The 13,220-nt window shown below is 50.3% G+C and overlaps 5 protein-coding genes across 5 annotated transcripts; 4 read left to right on the forward strand and 1 right to left on the reverse strand.

The window, feature by feature from the left end:
* Positions 1-126: 126 nt before the first annotated feature.
* On the forward strand, positions 127-801 carry BDV17DRAFT_295069 (uncharacterized protein; the record flags this gene model as incomplete). Its single annotated transcript, XM_073762978.1, has 1 exon — positions 127-801. One exon carries the CDS (start codon positions 127-129, stop codon positions 799-801), a length of 675 nt encoding a protein of 224 aa, XP_073611670.1.
* A 1,802-nt stretch (positions 802-2,603) lies between these two features.
* On the forward strand, positions 2,604-4,316 carry BDV17DRAFT_273642 (chitin deacetylase). Its single transcript, XM_073759035.1, has 3 exons — positions 2,604-3,559; positions 3,621-3,988; positions 4,055-4,316. Exons 1-3 carry the CDS (start codon positions 3,273-3,275, stop codon positions 4,105-4,107), a joined length of 708 nt encoding a protein of 235 aa, XP_073611671.1. The 5' UTR covers positions 2,604-3,272; the 3' UTR covers positions 4,108-4,316.
* Positions 4,317-6,350: 2,034 nt separating this feature from the next.
* On the reverse strand, positions 6,351-7,923 carry BDV17DRAFT_203891 (uncharacterized protein). Its single transcript, XM_073755300.1, has 2 exons — positions 7,394-7,923; positions 6,351-7,331 (listed from the first exon to the last, which is right to left on the reverse strand). The coding sequence occupies exons 1-2, from the start codon at positions 7,670-7,672 to the stop codon at positions 6,831-6,833; spliced, it is 780 nt and encodes a 259-aa protein (XP_073611672.1). The 5' UTR covers positions 7,673-7,923; the 3' UTR covers positions 6,351-6,830.
* Positions 7,924-9,250: 1,327 nt separating this feature from the next.
* BDV17DRAFT_295072 (uncharacterized protein) lies at positions 9,251-9,572 on the forward strand (the record flags this gene model as incomplete). The annotated part of the gene is made up of 2 exons (XM_073762979.1): positions 9,251-9,350; positions 9,430-9,572. The coding sequence occupies 2 exons, from the start codon at positions 9,251-9,253 to the stop codon at positions 9,570-9,572; spliced, it is 243 nt and encodes an 80-aa protein (XP_073611673.1).
* Positions 9,573-12,033: 2,461 nt separating this feature from the next.
* Positions 12,034-12,826, forward strand: BDV17DRAFT_273651 (HAD family hydrolase). Its single transcript, XM_073759036.1, has one exon. The coding sequence runs from the start codon at positions 12,071-12,073 to the stop codon at positions 12,350-12,352; it is 282 nt and encodes a 93-aa protein (XP_073611674.1). The 5' UTR covers positions 12,034-12,070; the 3' UTR covers positions 12,353-12,826.
* Positions 12,827-13,220: the final 394 nt, after the last annotated feature.

The raw sequence follows: 13,220 nt of genomic DNA on the forward strand, positions 1-13,220 counted from the left end.
AGCCGGCAACATTTCGGCCATAAATTGACACAATCACCCCAAACAACGCCATTGCTACAATCCTACGTCTTAGTCTCCCTCCAACTCAACAACCCAGGCAATCTACCTATTGTGCCCATCTCAGCCATGGTTCTTTACACCGTCGAAGTCGTCAATAACTCTGACGCGGACGACAAAATCTACACAGTCTTCTCCGGCAAAACAGGCGTCCTAGGCGGTGGCAACAATGACTCGTCCGCGAAAGCAGTCGTCTGGTCTCGAATCGGCCCCCTAGGCATCGGCCAAAGCGACTCCTTCGCATTCGACAACAGCTATTATGCCTTCTCGGGCTCGATCCGTAACGGCCAGGTTTACGGCCGTGAGAACAAGGTCGCCACAATTGCGTCCAACATGAACGAGGGCTCCATTTTCGTGCTCAACCACACCTCCAAGTTCGAGCCTTACGCCGCTGACAACGAAGTCCGAGCCCCGAGCAAGGGACAATTCAAGATTCTCACCAGCTCCACTCTGACAACGGCCAATAATCTAATTGGAGTCTCCAGGGGACTAGATAATGGCAATGATAAGATTGTGCCTCTCCCGGTGACTGTTGTCCCGCTTAAGCCGAGTGTGACGTATACTTTTACGACTACCAAGGCCGTCTATGTCAAGGCCTTTGACTATGCCGTGGGCACCACCCAGGCTGTGCCGGACGACAAAACCCAGGATGCCGTCAAAGTGGAATTTACGGGGAGTTTTACTAGGGCTGTTGTCACCGAAGACACCAATGGCAAGTTTGATGTCGCCTTTTATCTTGTTTAACTTTTGAGAAATGCTTTCGGGTATGGCTTCGCTCATCATCCATGAACGCATACTTATATCTTCCTTGCAACATTTATGTTTGGCCATGATTCGCCATTTCGCAAAATGGCAGTAAGATGTATGCCATACGTAAGTGCAGCAATCTGTTCATAGAAGAATGCCATCCATGGTTCGTCATATGGATCTAGCCGCTGATGAGTTAGGGCATGGTCAAGGTAGTTACAAGCGGTCGATCTGTTAGCAGACGGTGGGTCTGGGCAAATGGAATTATTGGGACTTGTACCCGAATGAGAGATATTGCATGATAGTTGTCGAAAACAATGTGATGTCTTCTTGGTATGATCGCACCCCGTATGTATTTCCATCATCTCGGTCTCCCCAGCCTTGTTTCCAGCTTGAGTGCACCGACTATTTCTTTTTCCACTCTGTACTTAATATGTAACCGTCCGGGCAAACCAGTCCGCTGAGACTCAAGGCACGGCGATGAGTAGCCCCCCGGTCTACTTATTTAGCTGAAAACCACCAAAACACATGTGGCGTTCTCAGAAGCGGCTGCCTACACCCTCTTGCTTTGTTCTAAGCTCCACAGCTAGCCAGCTATGTCTCAGCTCCCAAAAATATTGGCCGGAATACCTACCTAAATCTCGCGCTATATCGCCTGCTCGGTACCTGTATGTTGCCTGATGTACCCCTGAGCTAGGTCCCCTTTTTATGAGAAGTCCATTATTGATCCATGAAAAGGACAAGACTTCCAGCTTGCTCTGAACCAGGAACGGGTCCTGTCAGGATCAAACCTCGGACGAACGATACCAAGTGGAAAATACTCATATTCGGGAAAAAAGGGGCACGACTAAAACCCCACAGACAAGAATATTGGGTTCCGTTGCCCTATTACTGTACATGGTACAAATGGTGGAATTAATAGCCCTCAGGCAATAGCTTGCCCTTTTCCAGGTCTGACATGAACGGTGGTCATTGATCTAGATAAACGGCTCACCGGAGAGATCTAATTCAACATCGTATATAGTTCTTGAGAAACACAAGATAACGGTGCGTGGAAAGCCTATGATGTCAGACGCCGACATTCTAAAAAATTGATAGCGGTGCTCAATTTGATAGGCGCTGCCCCGATGCGCTTGCCCTAGGAATTTAGGGAATTAATTCTGATTGTACTCTCAACTTCTTAGGAGTCAGGCCAGCTCAGCCCGCTTATTTTCAAATATGGAAAAGATACCCAGTGTCGGACAGGCATTGTACCATACCCAAATTAGGGCCGCAGTGTGTTGTACAAAGTTGGGATGCAACAATGTAGGGCTCAACGGCGGCGGGAAGCATGACATCGTCGTAGGTGCGGTAATGGAATGACCTATGACGCCTACATTTTTCTGTTCATCGAGTAGCCACATGAGGCTCTAGCGAAGAGTCGTAGCTCGGCCTTGGGACTATGGCTAGGCCGATGGGCATGCCGGGGTTGCTGCATGGCGACAAATGGGTCTTCGTATTCAGGCCGACCATATGCACGGACGGGAAGAACGAGGAGGATGCGGCCGAGAGTCGGGTTGCCCGGTTCGCACTACATTGTATTGCTGGCCTCCTGCGACAATTACTTTATCTCTAACAGCAGATCGGTGTACAGATACGTTGTCTTGGACGCCCAATGAAGGGTACATACGCACTGACAAACAACGGCCGCAGTAACCTCAGACGAAAACAAACAAACCTCTTTCTCCCAAAAAACGGGATTCTTCCCCAATTTGGCACGTTCGATGCATCGGGACGGAAAAGGCATGATGACCCGCGGAGACGCATAGGGGGTGCATATCCTCCTCCCCATTATCCCAGATTTCCAAGTTATCCCCGCCCAGCCAGATCGGATCCTTCGCCGATCAATTGATGTCAACCTGAAACAACATTTCTGGGCGTCCCAGATTCCCAGCTTCATCGCTCAGCTAAGTTCAAGCTAGATGGGCCAAGTTCGCCCGGAGAAAGTCCGTGTTGTCTGATATCACAGATCAGCCAATGGTGCCTCGCTTGGCAGCCCTTAACTGACTCGGTCGCTTACTTGCCTCAATACAGCTCGATGAGTCAGTGGATAAGGCGCGAGGCAACCGTAGGACGACAGCGAAGGGGAAGGATCATTATCCATGGTTGCCTTGAACCCCTCGGCCACGTTGCTACGTATCGGCCAATTATGCTGACTTCTTTTTGTGGATTGTTAGCTGGGCACAATGGGGAGCTTCCTTGCGAGAGACCTGTGCGATCGAGCTTGAAAGGGGTATAAGAGACGCGAGTTTGAGGTAGACTTCAGTAGCCTGGTACCTATCACATCTTATCAAGGGGACAGAGGCTCTGTACCTGGTAGTTATAGCTGCTCTGCTCTCTTGTGATTCCAAGTTTCTCTCGTTTCTTTCGTGTTTCGACCAGACAATTCCTCGAGCTCACACCAATATCTGCAGTTTCCAGCAAACAAAATGTACGCAACACTCGCACTAATCGTTGCTGCTCTCGTCCCCAATGTCCTGTCCTCGCCCGTGGTCAAACGAGCACCAGTAGGCCAGGTCCTTACCCACTGCACAACACCAAACACCATCGCCCTCACATTCGACGACGGCCCGTCAGAGTATACACCCCAATTGCTCGACCTCCTCGGCCAATATGGCGCCCGCGCAACATTCTTCGTCCTCGGCGGCGCAGCATCCGCAAATCCGGGTATTCTAACGCGCATGAGGAACGAGGGACACCAGGTCGCTTCTCATACGTAAGTACAGCTCATCCGTTGTCTGGCCCCATCAACCTAACTCGATTCATCCGATTTCTAGATATGACCACCCCTCCCTCCCCAGCCTAGGCTACGACGGCATAGTCTCGCAAATGACGCGGCTAGACGACGTGATCAGCCCAGCGCTGGGCGCAACGCCCAGCTACATGCGCCCGCCGTACCTGGAAGTCAACAACCTCGTCCTGCAAGTGATGACCGACTACAACTACCGCGTTATCTCGACGAGCATTGACACGAAGGACTACGCGAACCAAGACGCGAACGCGATTATTGATACTTCTTTCCAGCTCTTCATGGACCAGCTTAATGCCGGTGGGAGTATTGTGCTCGCGCATGATATACATTACTGGACTGTTGCGAGTCTGGCTGAGAGGATGTTGCAGGAGGTTCAGGCTAGGGGGTTGGTTGGTAGGTTCCTTCCCTTGGATTTGACGAGGGTAATATTGGGAGATCTTGCTAACGTGGTTTCTGCAGCTACTACTGTTGGTGATTGTCTTGGGGAGGCGGAGGGTATCTGGTATCGCTAATGCCAAACATGACGGATTGAATGTTGAATGGTCGGTATCAGGTTGAAAAACTGACCTCGCTATGCTGAAGGGTGGATGGATGTTTCCCTTTTACATATTGCATCCTCGTGTTCATACTTGTGTTTCGGTTATATACATGGATAATATTAATAATAGTAGCTCTCGGACATATTGGCAGGTTGAAAATGAATACTACCTGATGCTCCTGACCTTCTCCCATGATTTGATCTATGCAATGCTGTCCATCGAGATCTACAGTGGTTTGAATATATCGCACTCATCATACTCCTGAACAAGCCGCCGGGCGATCGAGATCCTTCTGTCCCGTTTTATTCTCCCCCCATCAAGGCAAAAGCAAAGGCTCTCAGGCATGAACACTTCTAGTAGGCTAACAGTATGGCTGTAATAGCTACCTGAAAGCTGAGGCCGTCGTTCTACATGTGGTGGAGAGTGTCTGTTTTAACTGGTCTGATGTTGCAAGCTATTAGGGCTACGTCCATACGCACTCGACCCTAGCGAGGTATCGCATTTTACAAACCGACTCATGAAACTGTAGCAAATAGAAGAGTAAATGTCCATTATTCTCAGAAACCTCATGAACCTACCTATCTCTCTTCGTACCTCGCAACTCTTCAACTTCCGTCCAAGCTCTCTAGACCTAATCAATGGCGTATAATGGAAAGAAATCAATTGCCTAATCAAGGGCGACTTACCTGAAGCTTGGCTGCACTACCTCACCGTCTGCTCCTATGGCCTCCGGTCAATGCCAGTGAAATGTAAGAAAGCAAACTGGCAGTGTCTGTTCCAGACAATGCGGGAGTGGATTAATGTCGGCATACTCGAATCGGTTCTCTCCCAGCCCGTTTGAAGACGCACTCCCTTCCCAGACGGTGTCAAATTTAACTTGGACTTCTCCTCGGGACCGACTCTCTCTAGAACCGTTCTGTTATTAAGCAGCACGGCAGATAGACACACTCCCACTGTAAGGAACAGAACTCTCTAGCCGACCGTTCGATTTACCAATTGGGTCATTGGAATCAACCGATGCATCACATTACACTTTTCATTTCTGGGCCAGGGACTTCTCGGGATAAGAGGCCAACCTCCCCAGCAAGGATCTTCGAATTCATCCATTCCCACCTCGACGCAGCGAATCCTGCTGATGGGCCAGAGAAGGTGAAAGCTGGTGACAAAACCGCGTCGGAGAGAATTGCTCACTCTGCGTATGTGAGGTAATAGCTAGGGACGCTTAGTGGGTTCGATGGCAGCGGATTCTCCAGAACGACGGCAATCGACAGCCGTAGCCTGCGATGAGGGTATCTAATCCCGGACATGCGGACATTCGGCGATTACAAAACGATGGCTGGAATGCAACTTGGGAGGGCATCGTATTTGCGTTAAGATTGTTGTTAATGTGGTATCCCACAGCATGAACTACCGGGTAGTGATCCATTTCTGGAAGGTATGGTATGATTGAAGTGCGATTGGTTTGATGTTGATTATGGCCTCGGGTTTGATGCACAGTAACTACGTGAAACTTCTAGAATATTGATTGAGCTCGTCCCTGTCAAGTACTGTCATGTTGGCCCGGCGAAATCCAAACATGAGATCATTTGGGTCTGAAAAGACTTGGGACTTTCTGGGCGTCATGAGAACACTATCTATTTAGAACTTCAGGACTCAAGATTCCTTGTCAGGAAAAACAGATATATCAAAGACTACTATTTAAATACTGGTGAGATAATAGAAGTCTCCCGTGAATAGATCCTTATATATAGGAGACCCTGTACGTCCACCTTTTATACTTCTCAGAACCGGCTTCAACTGGTCCAAGAGGTCTGCCGCAATTTCTGGTATGCCATGCATCTCTTTGGAGTACTTGGAACTTGTCCAGCCTCAAATAATTGTCCACTAATAGTTTTGCGAGTAAAGTCCGCAGAGGGTGTCCTTTGGGAAGACGTGTTGCTGCATAGAGATGGTCGGCAGTTATATATTTAGAAAACCTGTCATGCTTTTTTGAGTCTATAAATACCTCAACACGTCCAGCTGTATGAGACGCTAGTTAGCTAATACAGAGCATACCCGCAAACCTGACGAACTCGATAAAGGCCTTAATCAGATCACCCGTGGTGTCCTGGACAATTGCGCTGTGGCCAGTATAGAGCCACTGCAGAAGCATTCCGAAAGAGCGGCCTGAGACAAACTCCATCCACCTCTGTTAGGACCGCCGACTGCTCGTTTGATTCTTTGAACTTCCCATCGAACATTGCTGAAAGGTACGGCAAATGGTGGCAGAGGAGCGCCTTCCAAACCTGGTACTTGAGCTCTCCGATCAGAATCCAGACTGCTGGTCCATTGAAAAGAGGAAGCGAGCTTCGTCCACGGCGTCAGTAGTGGCACGGAGGTGATGGAATGGACTCACATACGACTTGAGGAACTCCCCGTACGACTCGTGAATTGAGGCTACCATCGCGTGTTGACAGGGGTAGGTGGTTGGAAGTCGAGGAGCGAGGAGCGAGGAGCGTCTTCAGAAGGAAGGGAAACCGCAACACAATAGCCAGGATGTCACGTGACTGCATGGTCGCAGTGAAAGTCGAAGTTGGCTGAGCTCACTTCAATTTCTCCCCGACCTCATTGTCACTCCCTGACCACTCCCCGAGTCAAGCCTTGTTCAATCAATCGAGGCCCAAGTTGCGAGGCAATCCCACCTTGACAGTGCAATGTCATTTCCTCTGCAGGATATACAACCAGTGATAGACAGCCGGCGTATAAGCCCCCGAAGCTGTCTGCCCACCCGGCGCTTCGATCGGAGAGCGAGCAGTGACCTCCCAGTGAGAGGCAACTTGGGGAATATTATCGAACCTCATGGTCGAGTACGAAAGCACAAACCAGCGAGAGCCTCTCCTTGTCAATGGCACAAGGTGCAGGGCGAGGAGCTCAACAGGTGACAGTGTGAGTTCTTCCTGGTTTCCCAAAACATCTTTTATCACCGGACATACTTGTGACGCGTCGAACGCCGATTTCAAAGTCACAGGGCTCGACGTCGCGATCGCATCGCTGGTGCTTTTATCGAGAATCGCGTCGAACGGACCGAAGCGGAGGAGGCGCGACACATCAGTCCATGATCGAAGATCAGCCTGCATCCAGTGCATTGCGTGCGCCGAGTCCTGCGTGCTTTCAATATCCTGACCTATGCGGACGGCTTCGGAGGAGAAGTCGACATTCTGTCGGAAGCACAACAAAGTCAGTCGACCAGTCACAACAAGCGAATGAAGAGAAAACTTACAACGATGCCGTTCCCTGCCCAGCCTCTTGCTCCGAATTCACTGCGGACCTTTGTTCCGAGCTTTGATATTCCCGGCCCGAGATGGAGAACTTGAGGTGTCGCATGCTTCTCTGCCGCGGAGTGTTTTCCGAGGAACGAGAGGAGCGCCTCGAGGAGGCTTTCGCCTGGGTTCAACCATTCCCCGACATCTTGACCGGTCGCGAATTTGATATCCCAGAAGTTCGGGTCGTCGTAATCGGGGGCACCGGTTCGTTTGGCCCGAGACGTATCCGCTCGCATTCTCCGGGGTTGTTGGCAGTTGCTGAGCAAAGACAGGACGTTTTCGTTGAGACCCGTGCTGACGCTGACGTAAACATCCAGTGCCTCCACCTGCCAGCGATCGCCAGCCCTCAGATCCACTCCCCAGCCCTATCTTGTTCCACCTTCCAAGTACTTCGCCTTCGCGAGGTCGCTCGCCGCCCTCTTCTCCGACCTCTTGTTGATGTGAGAATTTCTCTCAACCCTTGGGGCCGCAGTCTGAAGCGGATTATATTCCAAGATCAGGCCTCATCTAGATGCGCAAAGGAAAGGATCATCGTATTTGTCTCGGTTCGCATGCTGCACGGAAGAGGAGGATACAGAGTAGGCAGCGAGCACAAATGGAATAGATGATAATGCTTCTGGCCCCAGAAAACGTGCAATCCTTAGCCTTATGGTCCATGGATGCGACAGAGTTGGGATGTTACCGACCAGGATCAAAAGACAACGCTCCGAAAGACAGTCAATTCTGTCTCAGTGACCGGGCAATGCATAGGTAGGTAGCATCTCCGTGTGGGCATCGAATCTGTCCCATGGTCCTTTCCCTTCGGACTTCAGTTGCCGAGCTTATCCATAACCAGCGACCGCAGAGCCCATTGATTTTTGGAAATGGAGCGCCTCGACTCCATGATGCTGCGAGTATCGGAGCCCAGGTCAACCGTCACTATTGAGTCGACAGCTTGCGTGGAGACTCGTGTCCATGGAGCACGTAGTATGACTGTTCTGATGGGATGCGTAGACTGAGCGATTTGAGATGACTCAAGCAAGCATCTCTCCATTTATCGTATCTCTGCTGAAAATACGGAGTAATTGTATGCATTTCGATGATGAGTGGGAACGAGTAATTATAAGTGAGTTGCGATGCAGACCGGGTGCGTCCCTAGTTTCCAGTGATTGTGACACCTTAAGACGGGATTGAGGGGGAGACCTATAGTTGCTCCACTATAGCCTTGGATGGCCATGAAGACGCCAAGACCTTAGATGGTTGCTCGCTCCAGCATAACACAATGGCTCGGGTGACTCTCGTCAAAAGGTCTAGGTTCACTTCAATGGCTCAACTTTGGAAGCTGCGACCTTGTATTGAGCATCAAGCAACCGCGGCAGTGCCACTCTTCCTCCACGTAACAACCACACGAGCTTCATCTACATCCACCGAGCAGCCCCATATCAAAAAACGCAGTGGTCTTCCCATTCTATCCACTGGAAACTCTGTCATTAACTCCTTTGCTCCCGCTGTTAACCTCAAACTCACCCGGCAGCCGCCCATCCACCACCCAAGGCGCCAATCTCTCGCCACTGGCATCGCCAACCGGTCCAATAAGCAAAACAAAGACGACCAGGATAAGTGACAGGTCTACCATTCACGGGCTGAGCGGCGACGTTGTCCAGTGACCTGCCTACCCCGCCCCCGGATGACGAAGGCCGTATATAAACCTTGTACCACCCAGCTGAATTCTTGAAGAAGTCGACTTTAATTATCGAGTATCTGTCTTCACTCTACATTTCCATCCAAGATATCATCAAACTCATCAACTTCGAATTGTTCAGATCATTGTCAATATGTCTGCTCCTCAAGTCGTACAGAATATCTCAGCTGGCCCTGCCGGAGGCTACATCAGAACCCAGCTAGCCACCTTGCGAAACAGATTCCTCAATACCGGTAAGTTATGATTCCCTTACAACACACCCACACCTATCTTCCTCCCGCGACTCATCCTAACGTCCTATCTCATCAATAGAGAAGCGACGCCAGCGAGCAGCTCTCGTTGGTTCTTCCTTCGCTGTCCACCGCCCGGTCTGGATCACCGCCGGAAGCGCAGCATACACGTCCGCCGTTGCGGTATTCTTGACGATGAAATACATGCGGCGGATTCCTATATGATTGGGGTTTTTCCTTCATTCTCTAACCTTCGAACCACCTACATTCTTATCAGACGTAGTTGAGCCTAGACTAGAAGCGGAACTGAGCTGTCTTTGATAGACGCATTTACCTTAACAGTCTTTTGTTATTTTTCATTTTTCATTTTTTTTTTCTTCATTTGTTCTATGGTGGCAGATCCATCTCGGACGGGATGGTGAGATGGACGGGGATGAACATCATGTGATATCGGCGTCTTCTGTTACTTATCCTATCATGAATTGTTATGGCTGAAACCATCAAACTGGAATATATTGCCTATCTGCAATTGCCCTCTTCAGGCATCCAACTCAGTCTCAAAAAAGAGAAAAAGAGGGAGGGGCTTCACACAAAAGTACAAGACAGACGGGACTCAGGGGCTACCCGTAACTTCATAAAACGCCCGTATCAAAACGCCAGGTTACACCCAACACTCGACAGGACAAGGATCCCAGCCTACGAGACGAAGACTACCCATCGCCAGCGCGCCGATACACGTAAAACCCAAACGAACGCAATGAATTCCATACCTCAGGCCACCTAACCTATAATCTCTCAGCACTGCATGATGCGTCAGCGGCTGCGTGAGCCAGGGGTTGATGCGTGCGTGGGCTGATCATGGCCAGTGGCCGCTCTCTCAAAATTAGGTTGCAAGGTTCGTCGAGACACTGTAGATCACCATGGGCTTTCATATCGATGGATACAACAGTCGACCTTTTCGTCGAGGTGCACTCAAGCTTCTATCATCATGACTCTACTATCAACCATCAGTATCAAAACGGGGCAGCGGGGCGAGGAGGTGGACCTACCCCGGACAAAGTGGGACTGTCAGACCGCCCGACTGTCAGTCTAGCCCTGTTTGTCAAGGGGTGTCGTGTGTTTTTCTATCGCCTGATGCTTATTGGCCGTGTGTTCTGGGAGGTGTGGTACCCCGCTTTGAGGGACGAATCAAGAGCAAGGCAACGGAAGCAAGGGCTGAATACCCTAGTCCTTGGCGGCAACCCCGCGTTGGAATCAAATTTAGGATAAGTGTGCATTTTGAGCTGACTGTTCGAGATCAATGGCGGGATAATACTGTCTAGGGTTGCTTCTCCCGAGTGGCGATGCAAGGGATATTGTGCTCGCATGAAATAAGAACGGACAGGGCATGCTAAGCATATACCGTGGAGTCACAACTTACTCTCTACAGCATACGCATAATCTGGTCACTCGGAGGGTACCCAGATCTCAGCGACATACGGACTCACTTCATACCGACCGAAAAGAGAAACGGATGCCGTTCCCTCCTCCTCGAAGACCGTCAACGGTCCGTACTGCAGCATCAGTTTTAGGCCATTATGGTGAGCCTACAAGATTCTGCCCTGTTTTGGACCCATGTACGATATCAGAATCCGTCTTCATCAATATCAATATTGGCCTCCTTAGGTAATTCTCAATTCACCCTGGGCACCTTACAGGCAGTATGTCCTCACCTTTGTATCTGAAAAGGGGGCTATGATATCAAGAATGCAGAGTCCAGACAGCGGCTTCCAAGGTTGAATCTCTCACCTTTCTAATTGGCGTTTGAAATGTCCACTCTACTCCCACTTTTTTAAAGAACAGGGAACATCTGCACGTGTTGACGGAACAGAAAGAAGGGACATTGGTTGAGATTTTCAAACCCGGCGGCTTGATTCATCGCAGCGTAAGATAATGAGGAAAATCGCAAGCAATGAAGAGTGACTGTGTCTTGAAGCAGACAAACAGAGCCATGGACCTCATTCCTTGATGGCCAGGAAAGGAAATGGACTCCACGTCAATGTTTGCATAAGGATTTCGTCGAAGAACATGACTTACACTTCAAAACCCAAGCTCTTCAGCATCAATGTTAGCCAAGCCCAAGCAGCCGAATTACTGGATGCAGCTGCAATTGCTCTCCCTATCAAGGGTAGGTACGCCTAACTAGCATGAGTCATCAACCCCAAACAGAGGAGTGACACATCTTCTTTTCAAGCCCAGCTATACATCCAACTCCATTCCTCATGTTGACTTAGTGATTGCCAAAATGTCCCAAACAACACCCTCGCTCGTACTATTCACCCCCTCAACCCTCTTCCAGACCGGCTCCTTAGATGTCGACGTTACGCGAGCAACATTTACAAGACTCCTCCCCCATACTCCTCCCCCATACTCCTCCCCCGTCTAATGACCAAATACAACAAGTCATATCCTCGGGCGTGAAGAACCTCGATACACCCGCCGCCCTCCACCCAAACTGGTCTTCGCTCCCCCAATGGTACGGTACTTAGCGGTATATCCAGGCGACGATGCACAACGGACGTGTTCCTGCGCTGTCTGGGACGAAGGAATTACTTGGGGATTTGAAGGAGAGATGTATGATTGTAGCTATCGTAGGGTGTAAGTCTGTTGAGTTCGTGAGGGATGCGGTGGGGTATAATAACATGGAGGGGGTTGTATCTGAAGAGTTAATTATCGGGGGTGATATGCGGGGAGTAGAGGGGTTATCGGATGCTGCAAGGTTCAGGGACGTGATTTTGCCGCGGTTACGGGGGATAGGTCTTTGGAAGGAAGGTATGGGAAGTGGAGAGGACGTGCTTGTTGTTGGTGAGACGAAGGAGGATATTGAGTTTGCTAGGGGGGTCAGTGCTAAGGTTTGTTGGTGTCAATTTGGGAATGGGGATGTGGAAGAATGTGAGGCGTTGGGGCCAGATTATGTTGTTGATGGCTTGGAAGAGGTGATGAGGATTTTGGAGCAAGGAAAGTAAAGACTGCATCAATGGTCAAGAAGAGCGCTAGGTACATTAAGAATAAACATTAAGACCCATATACCAGCTTGTCATACTTTACGGAACTATAATTACAGAACCATAGCGACTGCACCAACGATCAATGCACCAGCAAACGAGGACTTTAGTGAATTCAGCGCTGCAGCACCGGTAAACTGCGGGACATCGGGACTACTATTACTTGAAGAACTAGGCTCGGGCCTAGACTCCTCCCCGGCCGTCGGTTCAGGCGAGGCACCAGTTGGAGCTGGGGAATCCGATCCAGTCGGGGCAAATGTTGTGGAGTCCGATGACTCTGGTATGTTCACAGGACCTGGTGCGGGCTCAGATGTTTCTTCGTAAAGGGGATTGGGGGAGTCTGTCTCGGTTGGTTCCGGCTCTAGAGTTGGCTCGGGCTCCTTCGTAGGCTTCGGCTCGTCGGTAGGCTCGGGTCCGTCAGTAGGCTCGGGCTCTTTTGTGGGTTCAGGTCCGTCAGTAGGCTCAGGTCCGTCAGGAGGCTCAGGTCCGTCAGTAGGCTCGGGCTCTTTTGTGGGTTCAGGCTCTTTCGTTGGCTCCGGTTCATCCGTGGTCGTTGAGGGCGGCGTCGAGGTACTTGATTCGTTATCAGTAGGGGGAGGAGTCGCGGTCGTTTCAGTAGTGCTCGTGGTATCCGTCGTCTTTGTCGTCTCTGTAGTAGAGGTGGTATCCGTCGTCGTTGTCTCTGTAGTAGAGGTGGTATCCGTCGTCGTTGTCTCTGTAGTAGAGGTGGTATCCGTCGTCGTTGTTGTCTCTGTAGTAGAGGTGGTATCCGTCGTCGTCGTCGTTGTCGTAGTACTCGTACTCGTACTCGTGGCCACATCCGTATAAG

This window comes from Aspergillus undulatus (assembly GCF_047715775.1).
Source record: "Aspergillus undulatus strain CBS 261.88 unplaced genomic scaffold BDV17scaffold_62, whole genome shotgun sequence".
NCBI classification, from domain to species: Eukaryota; Fungi; Ascomycota; class Eurotiomycetes; order Eurotiales; family Aspergillaceae; genus Aspergillus; species Aspergillus undulatus.